Consider the following 23,175-nt stretch of genomic DNA (forward strand, 5'->3'; position numbering starts at 1 on the left):
TCTGAACCGTATAGAAACTCTTTTTTTGTCAGGACGCCGACTGAATGGAACCGCCTACAAGACTCCGTGGTACATTCAGCAACTGCCAACACATTTACATCAGGTGTTGGCAGGGCCCCACCACCATAGGCGCACCGCCAGGTGTTTTTATCCTGCTTTTAAACACTGCCCAAATTCCAGCAGTTGACACCACCAACCTGGAAGGGCATGCATGTATAGAAAGTTTTTAAACTCCGTCACGCTGCGCTCTCTCGCCCATTGCGACGACAGCCATTATTGGCTACTGCAATGTACTACATCCAGATCCAGATCCAGATCCAGATGTATTTGGTAAGTGCACATTCTCATTTTTTGCAGATTTTAAAACACGGGGCTATGATTTTTGTCAGGTCGATTTTAGGGGTGACCTTGTTTGACTAGCTGTAACGGGATGCCTATACAAATTACCACCGATCGGACAAATGATATAAACGGTGGACATAATGACCTTTTCCAGCATATAAAGTTGAACTAAAATGGATTGCGTTTTACCGCTTTTGTTAGCGTGCGAAAGTTGTTGCAATAATTTTTTTGCCAAGTTTATAATGTGCTTGATTTGTGTAACCTAGGGCCAAATGTAGCCGAGTGTCCCTTTCTTTGACCTTTTCCAGCATATAAAGTTGAACTAAAATGAATTGTGTTTTACCACTTTTGTTAGCGTGCGAAAGTTGTTGCAACAATTTTTTGGCCAAGTTTATATATTTTCAATGTTTTGTGGTTTGTTGATAGATCTGTCAACGTTATCACAATCAATCCCAGTATCCCTCTTGCGAAAATATGTCTGCAAAGAAGGGACAGCTTTCTGTTGTTTCAGGTATGTCATCTGATGACAGCTGGCACCACCCTAGATATATTTCATGTGACTCTTCACTGAGTGATACTGTCCCAGTCACCAGGGTCTGGCTTGCTCGGTCTTGCCTTTTTCCTTTCCTCCCTTTCTCTTAAGATATCATATAACCCAAGTCATGTCCTTAAGAGGCTAACAATATATGCCTATAGGACACTAATAAGTAATATATTTTGTCTGTCTCAGTGATACTTCTTTTTCATCATTTCTGCTATTTGGACCTATAGCCTATAGGCAAAACTTGGAAAAACACACACACACACCTGGCACCTTGATGATTGTGAAGACACTGTCGCATCATTCTTCAAATATAAAAACACTCGCATGTCGTCAACATTTTCACCACCATGGTGTGACTGATTTAAAAAGTACTTGTTTGTCACCCGATTATTTCCCATTAGCAACCCACCCAAAAATGGATCGTCTGCAATGCATGTTCAGATGTTGCCAAGCAAGTATGGGCTGACATGTCGGGCGTGCTGTACGAAATCACAGCGGATTTTTCACTTGCCTTTGATTTTTACTATCCTCTGGACAACCTTCTCTCTTTTCAACTTCACAGAACCGTTTCCACTTCTTTCCCTAGAAGCTGGGATTGAAGAACAAATCGCTCGTGGTAGTGGAGCCCCAACCTCCACGACATCTCAAATCACGCTACTCATATAAATAAAGCCACGTGCGTTAGTAGTTTCGTAATTATCGCATCAAACTCTAAAATAAAAGAAATTCCTAAATATTTTAATTCTGAAAAAGCTTTTGTTTTAATCAAATAAATTGAGTAAATCTCCTTACGGTAGTTGTGGTATTTTATGAAACATCCTGATTTTTCTTGTAGTTTCGAACCCAGGCGGAAGGCAGACTAAAAACATCACGGCAGCAGAACTGGCGAAATCTAGGACGTAGTAAAAACTCTACTTTTCATTGTTCTTCTCGTGTTTAAGAAATATTTCAAACAAAATTGTAGGGAAGTCAGCATGATTAAGTTATTTTCTCTTAAGCAACAGAAGAAGGACGGCGAGTCTGGTCCGGAGAGAGGAAAGAAAGCATCAGCTGCTCAGCTGCGAATCCAAAAAGGTGAGGAAACGCAAAGGAACACCATGACAAAACAATAAAGTAATGCTGACAGAGTGACACACGGTAACACGGTAAAATATTAATAAGTAAAATCGCTCGACGTCAAACTTTGACTTGTTTTAAAAGGATTGAAAGATTGGAATATCTGATGATTTTTTAGCCTTTTTTTATTTTTATTTTTTTAAATATTTTTAGATTACATTACTTTTACTGTTTTAGTATGATAGTCATACTTCCATAAATAACTGTCAGGATTTACAAGCATTGTGGAAAAGTTGAACCCCCGACAGTGAGTCAAACAATATCACATAGTCATCCAGTCGTGCAACGTAGGGCAGCCCGCTGGGTGGTCAACCGCCATCGTCAGACCTCCAGCGTTGGAGAGATCAGATGTATGAGCAGCTGCGATGGTCCCCCTTGAACTCACCATCAACTCCACCAGGAAACCTGCCCCAACTCCACCCACCAGATCAACTCGCTCAACCCATGCTGAGGCTTTAACAAAATACCAGCCTGTAAAACAGCATACAGACAGCAGTCTTTCTTCCCTCGCACCATTGGCGAGTTGAATGCCCTCCCACCACAGGCAGTATCATCAGCCTCGGTGGAAGCCTTCAAAACCCAGATATAGACACCCCCCTCCCCACCCCCCAACCCCCCCTCCTTTCCCACTCCAAAAACACTCCCTAGCCTCCTGACCGCCCCCCCCCCACCCCCTCCCCCCATGTATGCAGGGTTTAGCCTGGGAGAAAAAGGCAATGGGACATTTGTCCCCCTCAACTAAATTCCGATGGGGCATAGTCAAAGGCAAGAAGCGTCAAAGATGCATGTACGCATTTTTAACCAAAGATGCACAATGGTGCAATATGGTGCCATCTGAGAATTAGCCGCCATGTCGTGTTATCTGTGTGTGTGTGTGTGTGTGTGAGTGATCCGATGTAAAGTGTACATTTGGTGGCGCAGTGGTACGTAATCTCAATGCGCCCTTTGACGCACTGAAGGGAATTGTGATGGGACATTTTCAGATTTAACGCGCCAATGGCGCAGGGCGCACTAGTAGATGAAATCCTGTGTATGCATCAGAAAACCTCCAGTACACCAGAATCTTCAATATGATGCCAATGAAGGCGGGTGGAAACCAGAAGAAGAAGAAGATAACCAGCAACCGCAGCAAATAACTGACTCGGATGTGCATAATTGTTATGCAGTGTGCGCTCCTCATAGTCATAGTCATAATCTTATGATGCTTTTTACATTTAGTCAAGTTTTGACTAAATGTTTTAACATAGAGGGGGGAATCGAGACGAGGGTCGTGGTGTATGTGTGTCTGTCTGTCCGTGTGTGTGTGTGTGTGTGTAGAGCGATTCAGACTAAACTACTGGACCGATCTTTATGAAATTTGACATGAGAGTTCCTGGGTATGATATCCTCAGACGTTTTTTTCATTTTTTTGATAAATTGTCTTTGATGACGTCATATCCGGCTTTTCGTGAAAGTTGAGGCGGCACTGTCACGCTCTCATTTTTCAACCAAATTGGTTGAAATTTTGGTCAAGTAATCTCCGACGAAGCCCGGACTTCGGTATTGCATTTCAGCTTGGTGGCTTAAAAATTAATTAATGACTTTGGTCATTAAAAATCTGAAAATTGTAAAAAAAAAAATTTTTTTATAAAACGATCCAAATTTACGTTCATCTTATTCTCCATCATTTTCTGATTCCAAAAACATATAAATATGTTATATTTGGATTAAAAACAAGCTCTGAAAATTAAAAATATAAAAATTATGATAAAAATTAAATTTTCGAATTCAATTTAAAAACACTTTCATCTTATTCCTTGTCGGTTCCTGATTCCAAAAACATATAGATATGATATGTTTGGATTGAAAACACGCTCAGAAAGTTAAAACGAAGAGAGGTACAGAAAAGCGTGCTATCCTTCTCAGCGCAACTACTACCCCGCTCTTCTTGTCAATTTCACTGTCTTTGCCATGAGCGGTGGACTGACGATGCTACGAGTATACGGTCTTGTTGCATTGCGTTCAGTTTCATTCTGTGAGTTCGACAGCTACTTGACTAAATGTTGTATTTTCGCCTTACGCGACTTGTTTTATTTTGAAAACCTGTGCAATAAGAGCCACAATTCATTGGTCATGCATGGCCTGAAGTGATCGCTGAGCACACATGTTTCTTAAGCAAAACTCACGTAAACTTGGGCTAAACACTTTGTGAGGAAACGATCATTGCCGTAACAAATCGTAAACTCTGTATCGTCTGATGTGAATATAAAGTAGTTGCGAACGAAATGGGCTTATGTCGAGTGGACACTGCATAACATACACATGAGACTCAGAGTCAGTTTTTTGCTGCGATAGCTGGTTTTAACTGGTTGACGATGTGTTAATTACACATTAACATGCTTCCATTTAAAACTTCGAGGTCGTCATCGTGGATTGGCGCCCGACCAAAGGTAATTGAAGCCCGACGGAGCGAAGCGACGGAGAGCTTCAATTAGACTTTGGGAGGCCGTCAATCCACGATGAAGACCGAGAAGTTTCAAATGGAAGCATGTTAATGTTATTGTAATTCAATCTGACGACGATCTCTTTCCTGCTTTCATGCGATGGTAAACAGACAGAATTGGTTCTGTTCTGTTCACACACTTCTTTCAGTCCACCTACCTGCAAGGGTCAAGTCCCTAGAAATATGTCTCTGTATTCCTATCTTATCACTCTGCTCCTGTTTTGTTTTCTTTCAAATACATTTTCCCTTCTTTTTTGACGGGTTTCTGGACAGCAAACTCTAAAACAAATTCTTTTCATCACGAAAGCGATCTTTGGAATTGACTCACAATGTCCGGAAGAATTCTGGCATCAACTTACGTCACATATTCGACGTCATCACTTCGCATACCTTATGGTCTCGGTATTTCGTTGGCCTTCATATTTCCTACTTGTAAAATGACCCTCAAAGCTAACCGAGACTAGTTGAGGTTGTATCAATGCGCCTCGCCAGCAGGTGGTTAATGTCTTTTTTAGTGAGTGGTTATCGACAATTAATGACCGGTAATTTTTAATGAGTTGGGGCATTCTGACCAATCACAGGATCTGTTTCATTAAAACGCCATTCCTCCGAAAACGGCGTATGGCTGCCTAAATGGCGGGGTAAAAAACGGTCATACACGTAAAATTCCACTCGTGCAAAAAACACGAGTGTACGTGGGAGTTTCAGCCCACGAACGCAGAAGAAGATTAAAACGCCAACTTGATTGAATTACAATTGTTATTGTTTGACTCACGTTCTGGGGCGCAGTTAACTCTCCTACAACACTCAATAGACTGACAGTGACAGTGACAGAATAATTTCCGAAAATGGTATATTATTAAGTTTTACTTTTAGACTAAGACTAACTGGCTTGAGGTACGTACAGCCAGTAAAATATCCTCCACGAATCTGTCTTCCTTTTTGATGTACCTTATCTGGTTCATATTTTACGACAATTTGAAAATGACGAAAAATCACTTGCAACAGTGGGCGCGAATGAGTTGCGTTTCTTTCGCCTGGTACTGTACAGTATTGGTTCTGTAGACCTGATGCTCCTCGACTCACAATAATTGAGTGAAAGGTGAAGAAGAACTGATCGATGTCTGTAGTTTCATTTCTATAGTCAATTTTATAGAGATCTATCCACCATTGTACCAAATTCAGGCTGAAATTGAGTTTAAAAGACTTGTAAGTTGTATTGTGGCAGCAGGGAAATGAAGATCAACTAACTGAAGTGAGAGATGCGGTTGGCTGGATCAGGCGTCAGTTTGATCCCATTCAGGCCTGAAAGTGGCGAGTATTTTACTAGAAATCTGTAAATGGGGAGTAGAATTGTTAATCAACTCATCAAAGGCGAGTCAAGTTGCTGAAACACTGAATTGAAATGGTTGGTTTGACAAGTAAAATTTGCTCTCTGGCTAGTAAATTATAAGAAGTACATGTAACTTGAAAAACTAAAAAAAAAAGTCATCTTTGTTGTCCAGTTAAACTTAATGATTTATGCACTATATTTTGGAGATGAATGCTGTGTCTTGGCATTAGTGACTCAGTATGCTGCTTAGTTTGCAGACACAGTCAAGCAGTGATTCAGTATACAGCAGAACCCATGATGTGAAGCCCTTCCAGGGAGTGAACCATAAACCCAGTGCACACATATGTACACACTGTGACACTGACAAATTAAACACACACACACACAAAATACAGGTCTGTTGTTCTTTGCCTTTGGTTTGCTGGACTAATCAGAGGGCAGCTGCTATTTGCTATGGGACATGGTGACAGGTACCACTGTAGTACTGTACTTCATGGAAAGGTTCTGTTAAGCAGGCATCAAGATTGCTTCATGATGTAAGCATGTGGAGCAAGGTTTTACCTATCTGGGGGAAAAAAAACACCACTAAAGCTATTTCCCGATCAAAAAGAGGCGCATTTCCTTCTTCTGCGTTCGTGGGCTGAAACTCCCACGTACACTCGTGTTTTTTGCACGAGTGGAATTTTACGTGTATGACCGTTTTTACCCCGCCATTTAGGCAGCCATACGCCGTTTTCGGAGGAAGGCGCATTTCCTGATTCCTTCCCTTTTGCATTGTAAGCCGCATATTCAATGCCCAGGGCTCCAAGCCTTGTTGCGCTGTACGCTGAAGTCGCTCAGAAGTTACTAGGGCCACGTTGATCATGTCAACAGTCCTGGCGATTTAGCAAGGATTTAGTCCTGACTTCAGGCATGGGAATTCTCCTCTGATCCGAGGATTTCCGAGAAAAGCTACACATTTCCCGAGAAGAAAAAAATCCTCTTCCGAGAAATTCAAGAGAAACAAAAATCGAGGAGCAAAAATTGTATGACCTCCTCTGTAAAACTGTCCATTCTTTTAGTGAGATTCTGTCTGTGTGGGTCACTTTTGCAAACAAAGAGTAAGTGTGTTCTTGACTTGACTTATTCCTGTAGACTCCCTGTGGAGCATAGGGCCGTAAGTGTGTTCAAATAATGTTAATTCAGTTAAAGGATTAAAATGATTGTTGGTTACTGGCCATACAAAACATGTTTTAAATTTGGTCAGAATTTTGCTGTGTAAAGTTCATGAAACATACTCCCAGAATGCTGCCGTGTATTGGCAGAAGGCAGTAAGTCCAAATTTGGTCAAAATTAGATTATCGTATTATATTACATAGAAAACAAAGGCGCATCTTTTGTCAAAATGTCTAAGTTGTGCAATCAATTATTATTGATTTTTTAAAGAAGCAAGTCAACTTAAAACATTTTAATTAAAGGACAAAACTGGCAAATAAACTTGGCCAACAAATTATTGCAACAAATTTCAAACCCAAATTAAAGCATTAATTCCCGTGTCATTTAAAGCTGCAAAGTTTTGCCTATTGTGATTTTTTGTCGATTTTTCATTCGACCCTTCCGTTTTTGTCTGGTCGATTTTGAGGTTACCCTTATTTGAGCGGCGGTCACGTGATCCCTGTAAAATAAATATTTAATCCAAAACGGGATCCTGAAGGTTAAGTAAACGGCCTTTACTAGCATATAAAGTTTTATTGAAATGACACAGGAATTAATGCTTTAATTTGGAATTTGTTGCAATAATTGTTTGGCCAAGTTCAGAAGCAAGTCCATGGACTTCTTGGTTTTCAGCTTTGCTTTCTTGCCAGCATAATTACATGAATGCATGTTTCATTGCTATCTGTTCTTGCAATTTCTCACTTGAAAACCTTTGTTTAGTTCGAGAAATTAATACCCTATTGTCAAATCATGCCTCCTATTTCTTATAAAAAGTCAGTGAGTTTGAAAGAGAGAGACAGAGAAAGAGAGAGATAGAGAGAGAGAGAGAGAGAGAGAGAGAGAGAGAGAGAGAGAGAGAGAGAGAGAGAGAGAGAGAGAGAGAGAGAGAGAGAGAGAGAGAGAGAGAGAGAGAGAGAGAGAGAGAGAGAGAGGCAGACAGCCATACAGACAAAAAAAAGGATGAGAGAGAGAGTGTGTGTGTGTGTGTGTGTGTGTGTGTGTGTGACTATGCCTCAAAACGTGTAAAATCATCGAACGAATTAAGTTTTTTTTTTAAACATGAAATAAAACTTCTTGCTCGTGTTTTTGTATGAACAGCAGCTGTGATTTCAAAAAAGTGATGCTGCACAATAAGCAGTCGGTCAGGCATTCCTGCATGAACATCAACATCTGCAGCTTTGCAATCAATCAATCAATGAGGCTTATATCGCGCATATTCCGTGGGTACAGTTCTAGGCGCTCTGCAGTGATGCCGTGTGAGATGAAATTTTATACGGCCAGTAGATTGCAGCCATTTTGGCGCATATTTACCTTTCGCGGCCTATTATTCCAAGTCACACGGGTATAGGTAGACAATTATTAACTGTGCCTAAGCAATATTGCCAGGAAAGACCCTGTTGTCAATCGTGGGATCTTTAACGTGCACACCCAATGTAGTGTACACGGGGGGAGGGTTCGGACACCGAAGAGAGTCTGCACACAAAGTTGACTCTGAAATAAATTTCCGCCGAACCTGGGATCGAACTCATGCTGACAGCGGCCAACTGAATACAAATCCAGCGCGCTACCGACTGAGCTATATCCCCGCCCCGCAATCGACAACGAGAAAGGAAAACTACTGAAACAGCTTTTAGAAATGATGGAAAACAGTTTGTACATATCTCCGCAGGCACAAACGTGTATATGTCTGTTTGATATTTTCTCCTATGCATTTATCTTTTCTGTTGGGCACGAGTCACGTTGTGGAGACACTCGGAGATACTGTAATGACAGTTGTCTTTTTTCAGATATCAATGAGCTGAACCTCCCAAAGACATGCCAGGTGGATTTCCCAGACCCAGATGACCTTCTGAACTTCAAACTCATCATTTGTCCAGATGAGGTATGTGCTGAAAGATATTCAATATTTTAAGCTGTCTAATGTGAATGAGTTTACATTCATTCCTTTCAACTTTTAATCACATGTTTGTTTGTTACCAAACTATCACAATTTAAGCAGATATCTTTGTAGTAAAATATTGATCATTCCTAAGACTAATTTTTTTGTGTTGTTTATTGTCATTTCAAGGTTTATATAATAACGGTTATACCTGTATATTTTTTCTCTTTTTTTTCTTCTGCGTTCGTGGGCTGAAACTCCCACGTACACTCGTGTTTTTTGCACGAGTGGAATTTTACGTGTATGACCGGTTTTTACCCCGCCATTTAGGCAGCCATACGCCGTTTTCGGAGGAAGCATGCTGGGTATTTTCGTGTTTCTATAACCTACCAATCTCTGACATGGATTACAGGTTCTTTTTGGTGCGCACTTGGTCTTGTGCTTGCGTGTACACACGGGGGTGTTCGGACACCGAGGAGAGTCTGCACACAAAGTTGACTCAGAAATAAATCTCTCGCCGAACGTGGGGACGAACTCACGCTGACAGCGGCCAACTGGATACAAATCCAGCGCGCTACCGACTGAGCTACATCCCCGCCCCATATATATGTATATGCAAAGAACATCTTTCCACCAAGACACTTGTCATTCCTGAATTTATTTTAGAGATAGACATATGTGTGTTACTCACTTACTGTAAGTTACATTTACAGAATTCATTCAGCAAAATGAATCTGACTCGAAAGCAGCCAGACGGTAGAGTTTTGTATTTAGTCGGCCTCCTAATCAGAAGGTCGTGTGTTCGAATCCCGGTCACTACCGCCTGATGGGTTAAAAGTGGAGATTTTTCCGATCTCCCAGGTCAACTCATGTAAAGACCTGCTAGTGACTTAACCCCCTTCGTGTGTACACGAAAGCACAAGACCAAGTGCGCACGGAAAAGATCCTGTAATCCATGTCAGAGTTCGGTGGGTTATAGAAAGACGAAAATACCCTGCATGAGAGATGTTCAATGTGCGGGCTACTTCACCTGCCTTGACCTCTCACCAATTCATTGTAAAGCGCTTAGAGAAGGTCAAGCGCTCTATAAATCTCCCATTTTATTATTATTATTATTATTATTATTATTATTATTATGATGTGTCCAAGTGAAAGAACGCTCTCATCCCATGTACAAAAAAATCTGGACGGATCTTTGCTGAGCAGGAAGGAAAATGTATATATCGTTACAATCCTATGATCGATAAAGAGTTAAAAGTGCTGGTCATGTTTTTTCCAGGGTTACTACAGAGGTGGCAGGTTCGTGTTCAGTTTCAAGGTCGGTCAGGGCTACCCCCACGATCCCCCCAAAGTGAAATGTGAGACCATGGTCTATCACCCCAACATCGACTTGGAGGGCAATGTGTGTCTTAACATCCTCAGGTAAAAACTGGACACGCATCAAGTGCACACAACACACACACACACTCAGGTAAAAACTGGACACGCATCAAGTGCACACAACACACACACACTCAGGTAAAAACTGGACACGCATCAAGTGCACACAACACACACACACTCAGGTAAAAACTGGACACGCATCAAGTGCACACAACACACACACACTCATGTACAATGACATGTAAAAACTGGACACGCATCAAGTGCACACAACACACACACTCATGTACAATGACATGTAAAAACTGGACACGCATCAAGTGCACACAACACACACACACTCATGTACAATGACATGTAAAAACTGGACACGCATCCAGTGCACACAACACACACACACTCATGTACAATGACATGTAAAAACTGGACATGCATCCAGTGCACACAACACACACACACTCATGTACAATGACATGTAAAAACTGGACACGCGTCAAGTGCACACAACACACACACACTCATGTACAATGACATGTAAAAACTGGACACGCATCAAGTGCACACAACACACACACACTCATGTACAATGACATGTAAAAACTGGACACGCGTCAAGTGCACACAACACACACACACACTCATGTACAATGACATGTAAAAACTGGACACGCATCAAGTGCACACAACACACACACACTCATGTACAATGACCTGTAAAAACTGGACACGCGTCAAGTGCACACAACACACACACACACTCATGTACAATGACATGTAAAAACTGGACACGCATCCAGTGCACACAACACACACTCATGTACAATGACATGTAATAATTGTAGATGTCTATACACATCAAGTGCACACAACACACACACACTCATGTACAATGACATGTAATAATTGTAGATGTCTATACACATCTGTGCACATACAGTGGAGTCCGTGTACAACGAATCTCAAGGGAGATACATTTTAGTTCGTTATATCTGTAATTCGCTTTAGAGTTTTTAACCCTAAATGGCCTCAAGACAAGTTTTCCCAATCACCTTCAAATGATCGTCCCATCGATCTTTCCTTGGAGAGTACAATCTCTGCATGTTTTCAACAGCTTCATAATATAATCCATAGAGAGAGGCAAACTAACAGCAGGAGGTGCATGAAAAGCGTCAGTTTTCACGATAAAACTTTGACTCGCTCATTCACGGGACATAACTGCACTCCGGACTGTCCACAGTGTTGAGCAATTTAGGAGACTTCACTGCCTGAGGAGAGTATTGATTCAAACGAACGCGTGGTTCATCGCGTCACTCGGTCACGGATCGGAGAAAACAAAAAAAACAGTTCCAGATTTCGAAACCATGTTCGTCAACCATTGTTTTTAGCAAGACAGACCACATGTGCACGAGCTTCGCTGACGTACATCGCAAAATGTCATGACGTCACCACAACTTTCGGTTTTGGTGCGATCTGTTCCGTGCACCTCCCGCTGTTAGTTTGTTCAGAGTTCGCTCATCACGCGATGTGCACTTGTGTTTGTGTATTTTTGTCTTTGGAGACAATTATTGACATCAGTTCGTTGTAGCCTTGTGACTTTTAGAGACAAAACGGCTCTGGGGCGATGAAAACGTGTTTGTTAAAAGAGGGGTTCGTTATGCAAATGAGTTCAAAAGGTTCGATGTAGCCGGAAAGTAACAAGTAAGAAATAGAAGGCTGTCTGCCGGGAAATCAATGGCAGTTTGTTAAAAGAGGGATTTCGTTATACCCAGGTTCGTTATAGCTGGACTCCACTGTACTGTGATATTATAGGTATGCAGACATATATGTGGGCCCATTTTCCCCCACGGATGAGATAGGTGAACACATGTATGCATAACTGTTCAAATGAAATCCGAAAACAGATAGACTGCTAGCATTCCAAAATCAAGAATAAAAAAAAACAAGAATAGTAAGGTATCTGGCTCTGCATGACCATATTGCGAAAGACTGAATGCTTTCTCAGATAAGAGTTCACTTCATTTGTCTGTCTGTCTATCCACTATAAAGGCCATCAGGTTGATATACTCGTGAGCATCTTGTTTTGTTAAAATCAAAAGGTTCCAGTACCTTACCATTCTTGTTTTAAATCTCCAAATGAATTTAAAGACACCTGTTATTCAGGAATTGTGGTAAACTGTGATTTCTGGCATCTGAAATCAGAAAAATCCCACATACAAGATGGGCAAACCAGTCATTTCTATCTGTTTGACAAATTATTCTGTCAAATTCAGTGATACCTGCGGGCGGGGATGTAGCTCAGTCGGTAGCGTGCTGGATTTGTATCCAGTTGGCCGCTGTCAGCGTGAGTTCGTCCCCACGTTCGGCGAGAGATTTATTTCTCAGAGTCAACTTTGTGTGCAGACTCTCCTCGGTGTCCGAACACCCCCGTGTGTACACGCAAGCACAAGACCAAGTGCGCACGAAAAATATCCTGTAATCCATGTCAGAGTTCGGTGGGTTATAGAAACACGAAAATACCCAGCATGCTTCCTCCAAAAGCGGTGCATGGCTGCCTAAATGGCGGGGTAAAAACGGTCATACACGTAAAAGCCGTGGGAGTTTCAGCCCATGAACGAACAAACAAACAAGTGATACCTGCGATGTGAGACACCTTCCAATGAACAAGACCTTCTGTACTCCGTTTGCCCATTATTTTGACCACACTGTACCTGTCATGACGTAGGGTCACTTTTGTGTGGTACCAAGGGTGTCCTTGCGATGCACTATACCTACCACAGTACATGCAGTGTTTTCAGGCATGGGAATTGTCCGCCGAAAGGCAAATTTCCGCCTAATTTTTGTTGTTCCGCCGAAAAGGCAAAAGTGTCAGCCGAAAAAATAAATGGAGGAGGCAAAAATGGTTCTGAAAACTGAATTTAATGGCAAACTTGGAGCTCAGATGACACGAACCCCCCTAGTAAGGCTAGGCGCTTTGCGCGGTCAACTTTGATATTATGGTTGTTCTCAGGCCTTGCTCTTTAGTTGCTGACGTGTACTTTTTAATCTGACGCATTGTTCTGACCCGTGGCCAGTTGACCGTCTAATAGTTTTGACATGTAAGATTTCTTCTGACAAAACCATGTGTTTGTAGCCAGGACATTTGGGCCCACACATATATATTCAATCCATGTCCATCTGATCTAATGTCATCTGAGTCCGGGAACAGCATTGTACATGTAAAGTTAAACCTTATGTCATTTTTCTGCCCACAGGGAAGACTGGAAACCGGTGCTGACTGTCAACTCAATAGTCTATGGGCTCCAGTATCTGTTCTTGGAACCGAACCCAGAGGATCCACTCAACAAAGAAGCTGCTGAAGTTTTGCAGAACAACAGGAGGTTGTTCGAGCAAAATGTTGCCAAATCCATGCGAGGAGGACATATAGGTTCAACCTACTTTGAACGCTGTTTGAAATGATCAGGCAAAAATGATTATGCAAGAAAGCTTTTTTTTCTTTTTTTTTTAACAGATTTTCAAGGACTGAAACAGTGTTGGATAAGAATATTTTACAGTGTTATGGGTAAAGTCTGCTCCTAATAGGAGCAAAGTATGTGCAGGGCTGACATGAAATGAAATGACTGCTTTTCTGTTTCTTTTTCCTGTTGCTTTCTTTGGCCCTTTCATTTCTTCTCAATTTTGAAACCATTAAGAATGTTTGTGAGCAGTTCACGCAGAAGTACTTCTAGGGGAATAGTGGTCCGCATCCATGTACAGCACAGTGTATGCAGCTGGGTTTTGTTGGTATGCAGGCTTGTTAAATACTTGCACTTCCAAGATCCAATAAGTGATGAATTGTTCCACATTTACTACATTTCTTTTTGCTGCCAGTGAAAAGTTTGAATGTGAATTTGTTAGTAATCTGGTTGAATGGTGTTTGCGTGATGAAGTATATTCTTATTTTTGAAAGACACAACAACAAATAATCCAGCACGTTTCCTTTAGTGCTGTCCTCTCAAAAATAATATGGAAAGATACAGTTGGACGCTGAGAGGAGACAAAGATTATGATGCTTAACAAGCATTCAAATCAACTAGTTCCCTCTCTTTTTTCCTTTAAGATTTCCTTTTGCTGAGCAATTACTTTATTTGTATTTCATTGATGAAAATTGTGTGAATATGTAAATGTATTATGTTGTTGAATATTAAATATGTGACAGTATCCTGCTGAAATTGTTTGCAATTCTGTTAAGTCAGTTTCATGGAATATACAAATCTGAATGTTATAACGGGCGCAGTGGCTAAGTGGATAAGACATTGGCATCCTAATCGGGAGGTCTTGATTTCAAGTCGCGGTCGCCTGGTGGTTTAAGGGTGTAGATTTTTTTTATCTCCCGGGTCAACTTGTGTGTAGATCTGTTGGTGCCTTATCCCCCTTCGTGTGTACACGCATCCTGTAATCCATGTCAGAGTTCGGTGGGTTATAGAAACACAAAAACAGCCAGCATGCTTCCCTCAAAAGTGGCAGGGTTAAAACGGTCATACACATAAAAACCCACTCGTGCAAAATCATGAGTGAACGTGGGAGTTTCACCCCATGAATGAAGGAGAAGAAAAAGAATGTTTCTGTCAGTGAGATATGTAAAACATTCAAGTACTTTATATTAGCAACAGCAGCAAAAACAACTCACAGATCCCACATTTAAAAGGTGTCTGTGTACTCATGAAATAGTCTCAGTCGCAACAGGAAAGTGTGTATAGCTTTGTCTCATTCACCAACTCATTGAGGGTAACAGATGACCTGAGACCGGATGTTGTAATTGTTGATTTTTTTCATGTTTGGGCCATTTAAATGATTTGCATTGCCACTATTGCCAACACGCAAGCGTCAACATAACTGTGTTTTCACAAACTGATGTCGGTCGCCCATCAATAATGAGGCAGATACCTTGACTGCATTGATGTACAACTCTGTGAGTGGTGTATACTATTTGATACCTACGATCTTTCTTGCCATTTTGATAATACATGTACATGCCAGTTTTGCTGTTTCTCTTACCCTCAGGTTTTCACACAAGAGAACATTAGCCGAAGTTAGAACACTTTCAAACAGACTCCTGTATGCACTGTAAAAGACACACATGTTGTGGTGCTTTTTTACATAAATGTTTTAACATAGAAGGGGAATCGAGACGAGGGTCGTGGTGTATGTGTGTCTGTCTGTGTGTGTGTGTAAAGCGATTCAGAGTAAACTACTGGACCGATCTTTATGAAAGTTTACATGAAAGTTCCTGGGTATGATATCCCCAGACGTTTTTTTCATTTTTTCGATAAATGTCAGATGACGTCATATCCGGGTTTTTGTAAAAGTTGAGGCGGCACTATCACACCCTCATTTTTCAATCAAATTGATTGAAATTTTTGTAAAGCAATCTTCGACGAAGACCGGATTTCGGTATTGCATTTCAGCTTGGTGTCTTAAAAATTAATGACTTTGGTCATTAAAAATCTGAAAATTGTAATAAATTTTTTTTTATATAAAACGATCCAAATTTACGTTCATCTTATTCTACATCTGATTTCCTGATTCCAAAAACATATAAATATGTTATATTTGGATTAAAAACAAGCTCTGAAAATTAAAAATATAAAAATTATGATCCAAATAAAATTTCCGAAATCGATTTAAAAACAATTTCATCTTATTCCTTGTCGGTTCCTGATTCCAAAAACATATAGATATGATATGTTTGGATTAAAAACACGCTCAGAAAGTTAAAACGAAGAGAGGCACAGAAAAGCGTGCTATGCAGCACAGCGAAACCACTACCGCGCTAAACAGGCTCGTCAGTTTCACTCAGTTTTGCACAAGCGGTGAAAAAATGCAGTGCGTTCAGTTTCATTCTGTGAGTTCCACAGCTTGACTAAATGTAGTAATTTCGCCTTACGCGACTTGATCCTTATTACATCTGTATTCGTACAAAATGCAGCTTATCAACACCCCTTTTCCAATCTTCTAATATATATATATATAAATATGGATGTATAAGTGTCAGTGATATTATAAAATCTCTATTGCCCTATGAGGAAAAGAGATGAAGAAAGAAAAATTAACCGGACACTGAGTTTAGGAAATGTCGAGAAGCAAAGGGAGGTAACATACTTGGTTATACATTCAGGGGAGGTAACTCTTGTCGTGCAGAATCATTCTCAAGTCAAGTCAAGTCAAGTCAAGTATTTTATTGTTTTGGGCCCAGAGGGCTTTGAAACAACTTTCTCTATTTGGTGTTTAACGTCGTTTTCAACCACGAAGGTTATATCGCGACGGGGAAAGGGGGGGAGATGGGATAGAGCCACTTGTTAATTGTTTCTTGTTCACAAAAGCACTAATAAAAAAATTGCTCTTTCTTTTCTTTCTTTATTTGGTGTTTAACGTCGTTTTCAACCACGAAGGTTATATCGCGACGGGGAAAGGGGGGAGAGGGAATAGAGCCACTTGTCAATTGTTTCTTGTTCACAAAAGCACTAATCAAAAATTTGCTCCAGGGGCTTGCAACGTAGTACAATATATTACCTTACTGGGAGAATGCAAGTTTCCAGTACAAAGGACTTAACATTTCTTACATACTGCTTGACTAAAATCTTTACAAACATTGACTATATTCTATACAAGAAACACTTAACAAGGGTAAAAGGAGAAACAGAATCCGTTAGTCGCCTCTTACAACATGCTGGGGAGCATCGAGTAAATTTTATATATACATCAAGAAGCATTTTTGAGTCACTTGAGAAAAAGTGACTCTATGTAATCGGTCAGTGTTAGTCTGTCCGGCCGGCCGGCCGTCCGGACGGCCGGCCCAGCCGGCCGTCCGTAGACACCACCTTAACGTTGGACTTTTCTCGGAAACTATCAAAGCGATCGGGCTCATATTTTGTTTAGTCGTGACCTCCAATGACCTCTACACTTTAACGATGGTTTCGTTGACCTTTGACCTTTTTCAAGGTCACAGGTCAGCGTCAAAGGAAAAATTAGACATTTTATATCTTTGACAAAGTTCATCGGATGTGATTGAAACTTTGTAGGATTATTCTTTACATCAAAGTATTTACATCTGTAGCCTTTTACGAACGTTATCAGAAAAACAAGGGAGATAACTAGCCTTTTCTGTTCGGCAACACACAACTTAACGTTGGGCTTTTCTCGGAAACTATAAAAGTGACCGGGCTCAAATTTTATGTGAACGTGACTCATTGTGTTGTGAATAGCAATTTCTTCCTGTCCATCTGATGCCTCATATAATATTCAGAACTGCGAAAGTGACTCGATCGAGCGTTTGCTCTTCTTGTTAAAAATCGCAATTGAAACCTTGACAATATGTCTAATGAATCATATCCCCACACCTCACAACCATACAGCAAAATTGGATGTACACACTTCTCAAAAAGATCCAATTGCACATCAATTGGTAAATTTAGTTTTCTACATTTTCAAATTAACGAGAACATTGCACGGTTACCAATCAAACATTGACGTTTCATGGCATTATGAAACTTGTTATTATAATTAAATAGTACACCTAAGTACACATAGTCCCAAACTACTTGAACAGGTACTCCATTCAAGACAAAATTTGGGATATTCCGTATTTTCCCCCGCGAAAAAACAACTATTTTTGTCTTTTCAATATTTATGCTTAGTCCCTAGTTTTTACAATAACGATCTAGTCCATCCAGGGCTTTTTGCATTTCTCCAGGTGTTTCGTCGAGTATAGCAGTATCATCAGCATATATTAACAGGAACAAATACATATAGTCATTAATGCGTTCAACATCTATTTCTTGGGCTCTTTTCAGGGGCAACTCTTGGCTGACATCTTATTCAACCAAAAACTGCTTCAGGTCGTTTAAAAATAGTGAGAAAAGAATCAGTGATAAATTTTCGCCCTGAAGAAGCCCGATGTTTGAGGTGAACGCCTCGGCGAATACACTATTCACCTTCACGCACAATTTTGCCTTATCATACATGTCCTTAATTACATTCAATACCTTACCATTAATATTCCGTTGCATCAGCTTCTGCCACAGGAGACTGCGTTGCACAGAATCAAAAGCCTTACGCAGATCAATGAAAGCACAATATAACTATCTTTTGTTGTAAAAATATATCAATAAGGCAATGTAGTGCAAAAATGTGGTCTACAGTAGAGTGGCCTTTTCGGAATCCAGCTTGTTCGTTGCCGATCACAGAATTGTCATCCAGAAGTGTGTCGATGGTAATACTTTTACATTGTCTTCCAGCCTTATGATCCAAATGTATGAGCGCACTCTTTCGTCTATTCTTATCCTTACTCAGGCATGGGAATTGTCTGCGAAATCGCGGATTTCCGCCAAAAGGAAATTACGTTTCAGCAAAAATAAAAAATTGTCCGCGGCAAAAAAAGGTAAATTAAATTATATGTATACTATTGTCTCTCTATCCATTATTTGCTTCCACGAGAACTATCAAAATAATTTTCTAAACTGACCTCCTTAGAAATAGGAGGGCCCCCCGCGGGTTAGGGGGAGTCCCATATTGGTTGGGACGAGAAAGAATTTACCCGATGCTCCCCAGCATGTCGTAAGAGGCGACTAACGGATTCTGTTTCTCCTTATACCCTTGTTAAGTGTTTTTTGTATAGAATATAGTCAATGTTTGTAAAGATTTTAGTCAAGCAGTATGTAAGAAATGTTAAGTCCTTTGTACTGGAAACTTGCATTCTCCCAGTAAGGTAATATATTGTACTTCGTTGCAAGCCCCTGGAGCAAATTTTTGATTAGTGCTTTTGTGAACAAGAAACAATTGACAAGTGGCTCTATATCCCATCTCCCCCCTTCCCTCCGTCGCGATATAACCCTTCGTGGTTGAAAACGACGTTAAACACCAAATAAAGAAAGAAAGAAAAGAACTATAGGAGGATATGCTAGGATCCAATAATTCCTATTATTAAAATTTTTAATTTTGGCCCGGTTGCGCTCTCTTGTTTCCGTTGCGATGATAACCTAAAAAGGTTCCTGCAATGTATCGATCCGGATCCTGATCTGATCCATGTGCAAAATGTTATTGGCAAGAGAATTCATCTTCCCCCTTCAGAAGGCCGACAAGTGCCATGTCATCTGCAAACTTGTATAACTTTAATAAAAAGCATCATGGAACCTCAGTCTGCTCTACTTCCCGGTGTCACGATTTCATCTTTCGCCTGTGTACATATTTCCCCCTCGACATATACTCAAGACTGAAATGTTGTTTCCTGGTAAAATTAAGAAGTGAAATTATTTATGGACGAAAAGCATGTCAGTTTCTTGCATGTGAAGAAAATTGGTGGTAAAATTTAATAGATTTCACCAGAGACATAGATAGAATGTATGTATGTCTCTGATTTCACCCCCAAAATCGAATTCTTCGAAAACGTGTACTGAGTGGTTACGTCCCTTCAGTAAGAAGGAAAACATTTTAGGATGAATCAAATTTCTAAGTTAAATAAAACAAATTGGTTGGACAAATTTGGCCCCATGAATGTAAGGTACACAAGGTCGCTCATCAGTATCAATCAATCAATATCAATATGAAGCTTATATAGCGCGTATTCCGTGAGTACAGTTCTAAGCGCTTGTCGAAGAGTTGTCAACACAGGACTAACAAAGAAACTAACATCTACAGACGGACACGAATCCTATCACACACTAGCAAACCCTGATAAACATACAACAAACAACTGTTTAACAACAATGTACACATCAATAGCTAGGTCCAAACAAAATAATATTAAACACGAAGAAAACACCTCTCACAGAGCACAGCATAAGAATGTCTTTTGGGGCACAACACATCACGTCGAACATGAAAGTCGCAGCCGGCTACGGGAAGAACTGAGTCTTCGACCTACTCTTGAACGGGTCAAGAGAGGGGCTCTGGCGAAGCTCAAGCGGCAGGGAATTCCAGACGGAGGGGCCCGCGGAGGGAAATGAACGCTGACCAGCAGATGCGAGTTTCGAGCGAGGGATGTGAAGGCGGAGTGGGTCAGCAGCAGAACGAAGGGGACGGTCGGAGGGCTGGGTGTACAGGTCGAGGGAGGATTGAAGGTACTCGGGAGCAGAGTCGTTGAGACACTTGTAGACCAGAGTGGACAGTTTGTAGGAGATTCGGGTGTTGACAGGGAGCCAGTGCAAGGAGCGAAGTAGGGGGGTGATGTGGTCTCGCTTCGTCTTCCTCAGCATCAGCCTGGCAGCAGCGTTCTGGACTCGTTGTAGGCCATCATGAATGGATGAGGCGGGGAGGCCAGCCAGAAGGGAGTTTTTTGTTTGTTTGTTTGCTTAACGCCCAGCCGACCACAAAGGGCCATATCAGGGCGGTGCTGCTTTGACATGTAACGTGCGCCACACACAAGACAGAAGTCGCAGCACAGGCTTCATGTCTCACCCAGTCACATTATTCTGACACTGGACCAACCAGTTCTAGCACTAACCCCATAATGCCAGACGCCAGGCGGAGCAGCCACTAGATTGCCAATTTTAAAGTCTTAGGCATGACCCGGCCGGGGTTCGAACCCACGACCTCCCGATCATGGGGCGGACACCTTACCACTAGGCCAACCGTGCCGGTCTCAGAAGGGAGTTGCAGTAGTCCAAACGACTGAAGATGAGGGAGACAACCAGCTTGACACAGGCGTCGTGGGTGAGGTAGCGACGGATGGAGGCGATGCGTCGTAGGTGGAAAAAGCAGGTCTTGATGATGAAGGAGATGTGTGTCTGCATGGAGAGAGTGGAGTCGAGAAAGACGCCAAGGCTCTTGACAGCAGGGGAGAATGGAACAGTCGCGTCATCCAGCTGGAGGTCGGTCACAGTGAGGGAAGCAACCTTCTGTCGTGTTCCAACGAGAAGGGCCTCCGTCTTCTCACTGTTCAGCTTCAACTTGTTCTCAGTCATCCAGTTCTTGATGTCAGTGAAACAACTGGAGATGGATCCCAGGAGATGGTCAACGTCCTCCGGCTTGGCGCTATTCTGGAGCTGCGTGTCATCGGCAAAGGACAATGTAGTTCAAGCCGTGGCGTTCGATGACCAGGGAGAGGGGTTGGGTGTACAGGGTGAAAAGGACAGGGCCGAGGACAGACCCTTGTGGGACACTGAAGCGGACAGAGACAGGCTGAGAAGAGAACGAATCAGTGGTGACAGTCTGAGAGCGGTTCTGGAGGTAGTTCCGGAACCAAGAGAGGGCGGTGTTGTGAATGCCGAACGTGGAACTGAGGCGATCGACGAGTAGCTGATGGTCGATCGTGTCGAAGGCCGCGGAAAGGTCCAGCAGCACAAGGGCAGAGACAAGACCGCTATCTGTTGCGTTCAGGAGGTCCGTGGTGATTCGCAGGAGCGCCGTCTCGGTGCTGTGGTGAGGGCGGTACGCTGACTGGTACACTGGTATCAGCGAGTTCCGAGACAGGTGGGCGCTCAACTGATCCAGGATGATACGCTCCAGAAGCTTGGAGAGGAAGGGCAGGTTGGACACAGGACTGTAGTTCTTCAACTCGTTGACGTCAAGGCCGGGCTTCTTGATGAGTGGGCGGACAACGGCAGATTTGAAGCAGTCGGGAACGACGCCTGTGGCCAGGGAGATGTTGATGATATCTGTGATAGACGGCAGGAGCTTGTCCAGACCGGCACTTGGTGAAGAGGAAGCCTGGCAGGGGGTCTAGCTCGCAGGTCTTGATGGCCGTCTTGGTGATGAGTCGCTTGACGTGGTTTTGAGTGGCAGGCTGAAAGCACGTGAGGGGGGAGCCGGAGAAGGAGGGGGAGGGTGGGGACGGGACGAAGGGCTGCTGATCGAGTGTTCTCCGAAACTTGTCAATCTTGTCCTTGAAGAACTCCGAGAATAACTCCGGGATAGTCTTGAGGTGGGTGAGCAGTGGGTAAGGGGGCAGCCGGGGGAGGAGCCCAGGAGAGAGGATAAGATCAGTACTATCGAAGGGTGTTTTTTTTGTTCAGTGTAGAGTTTATACTAGATCAACGAGGCCGAGAAGCGAAATATCAACACAGCGAAAGATGAAAACGTCACACCGGGCGTTGGAGGAAGTTAGCTGTCTGTGGCTATATTTAGCTGTCTGTGTGAGCACTCACCGTAGCTGGCTTACAAATCTTCAACTGCTAGCTTAAAATATAGACGAATTCGGGAAATAACTCTGTCGGGTTTGTATGGATTGTGAAAGAGTGAGTACCCTTGCTTTTGGTCAGAAAAATATTGACATGTGCTTCCCAGGGGCGGATGAGGGGGGGGGGGGGGGGGAGTGTTTCTGGGGTTTCCGGAAACCCCCCCCAGCCCCAATTTTTTTTTTAAATTGTGTTTTTTTGGGGTATTAATCAGTGACAAAATCTGCTGCCTGAAACTGGTAATGATCATCCTCAGAATGCACCAGATTGCACCATTTTGCGTCCTTTTTTTCAAAATTGTCCGGGGGGGCATGCCCCCGGACCCCCCAGCAAGCTAGGCGCTTTGCGCCTTCGGCTCGGCGCTTCGCGCCTTCACACCCATATCTTCACAATATACTTTTGGAACTCCCCCCCCGGCCCCCCCATAAAATGAACTGATCCGCCCCTGAGACATACCGCCGCTCTCTCCCGGCGCTAGTGTGACTGGCATGAAATGTCACGTGTGAAACTGAGTTTTGCCACATGATATTATTTACCACGTGACCTTATAGGCCAGTCTTTGGCGAGGGTGTGTGTCTCAAACACGTGTAAAAAAAAAACAAGTCGCGTAAGGCGAAAATACAACATTTAGTCAAGTAGCTGTCGAACTCACAGAATGAAACTGAACGCAATGCAACGCAGCCAGACCGTATACTCGTAGCATCGTCAGTCCACCGCTCATGGCAAAGGCAGTGAAACTGACAAGAAGAGCGG

The 23,175-nt window shown here is 42.3% G+C and overlaps 1 protein-coding gene across 1 annotated transcript; it reads left to right on the forward strand.

Annotated features, from left to right (window-relative positions):
- The first annotated feature begins 1,726 nt into the window (after positions 1–1,726).
- Positions 1,727–13,867, forward strand: LOC138971640 (NEDD8-conjugating enzyme Ubc12). Its single transcript, XM_070344406.1, has 4 exons — positions 1,727–1,960; positions 8,799–8,893; positions 10,170–10,312; positions 13,525–13,867. Exons 1-4 carry the CDS (start codon positions 1,861–1,863, stop codon positions 13,727–13,729), a joined length of 543 nt encoding a protein of 180 aa, XP_070200507.1. The 5' UTR covers positions 1,727–1,860; the 3' UTR covers positions 13,730–13,867.
- Positions 13,868–23,175: the final 9,308 nt, after the last annotated feature.

The sequence above is a fragment of the Littorina saxatilis genome, linkage group LG7 (genome assembly GCF_037325665.1).
Source record: "Littorina saxatilis isolate snail1 linkage group LG7, US_GU_Lsax_2.0, whole genome shotgun sequence".
NCBI classification, from domain to species: Eukaryota; Metazoa; Mollusca; class Gastropoda; order Littorinimorpha; family Littorinidae; genus Littorina; species Littorina saxatilis.

What these genes read in the sequence shown, in the direction of transcription:
- LOC138971640 (XM_070344406.1), top strand. Translation starts at nt 1,861, where the DNA reads ATGATTAAGTTATTTTCTCTTAAGCAACAGAAGAAGGACGGCGAGTCT. An exon ending in TCAGCTGCGAATCCAAAAAG is followed by an intron (nt 1,961 to 8,798) that starts GTGAGGAAACGC and finishes GTCTTTTTTCAG; the next exon opens with ATATCAATGAGCTGAACCTC. An exon ending in GTGTGTCTTAACATCCTCAG is followed by an intron (nt 10,313 to 13,524) that starts GTAAAAACTGGA and finishes TTCTGCCCACAG; the next exon opens with GGAAGACTGGAAACCGGTGC.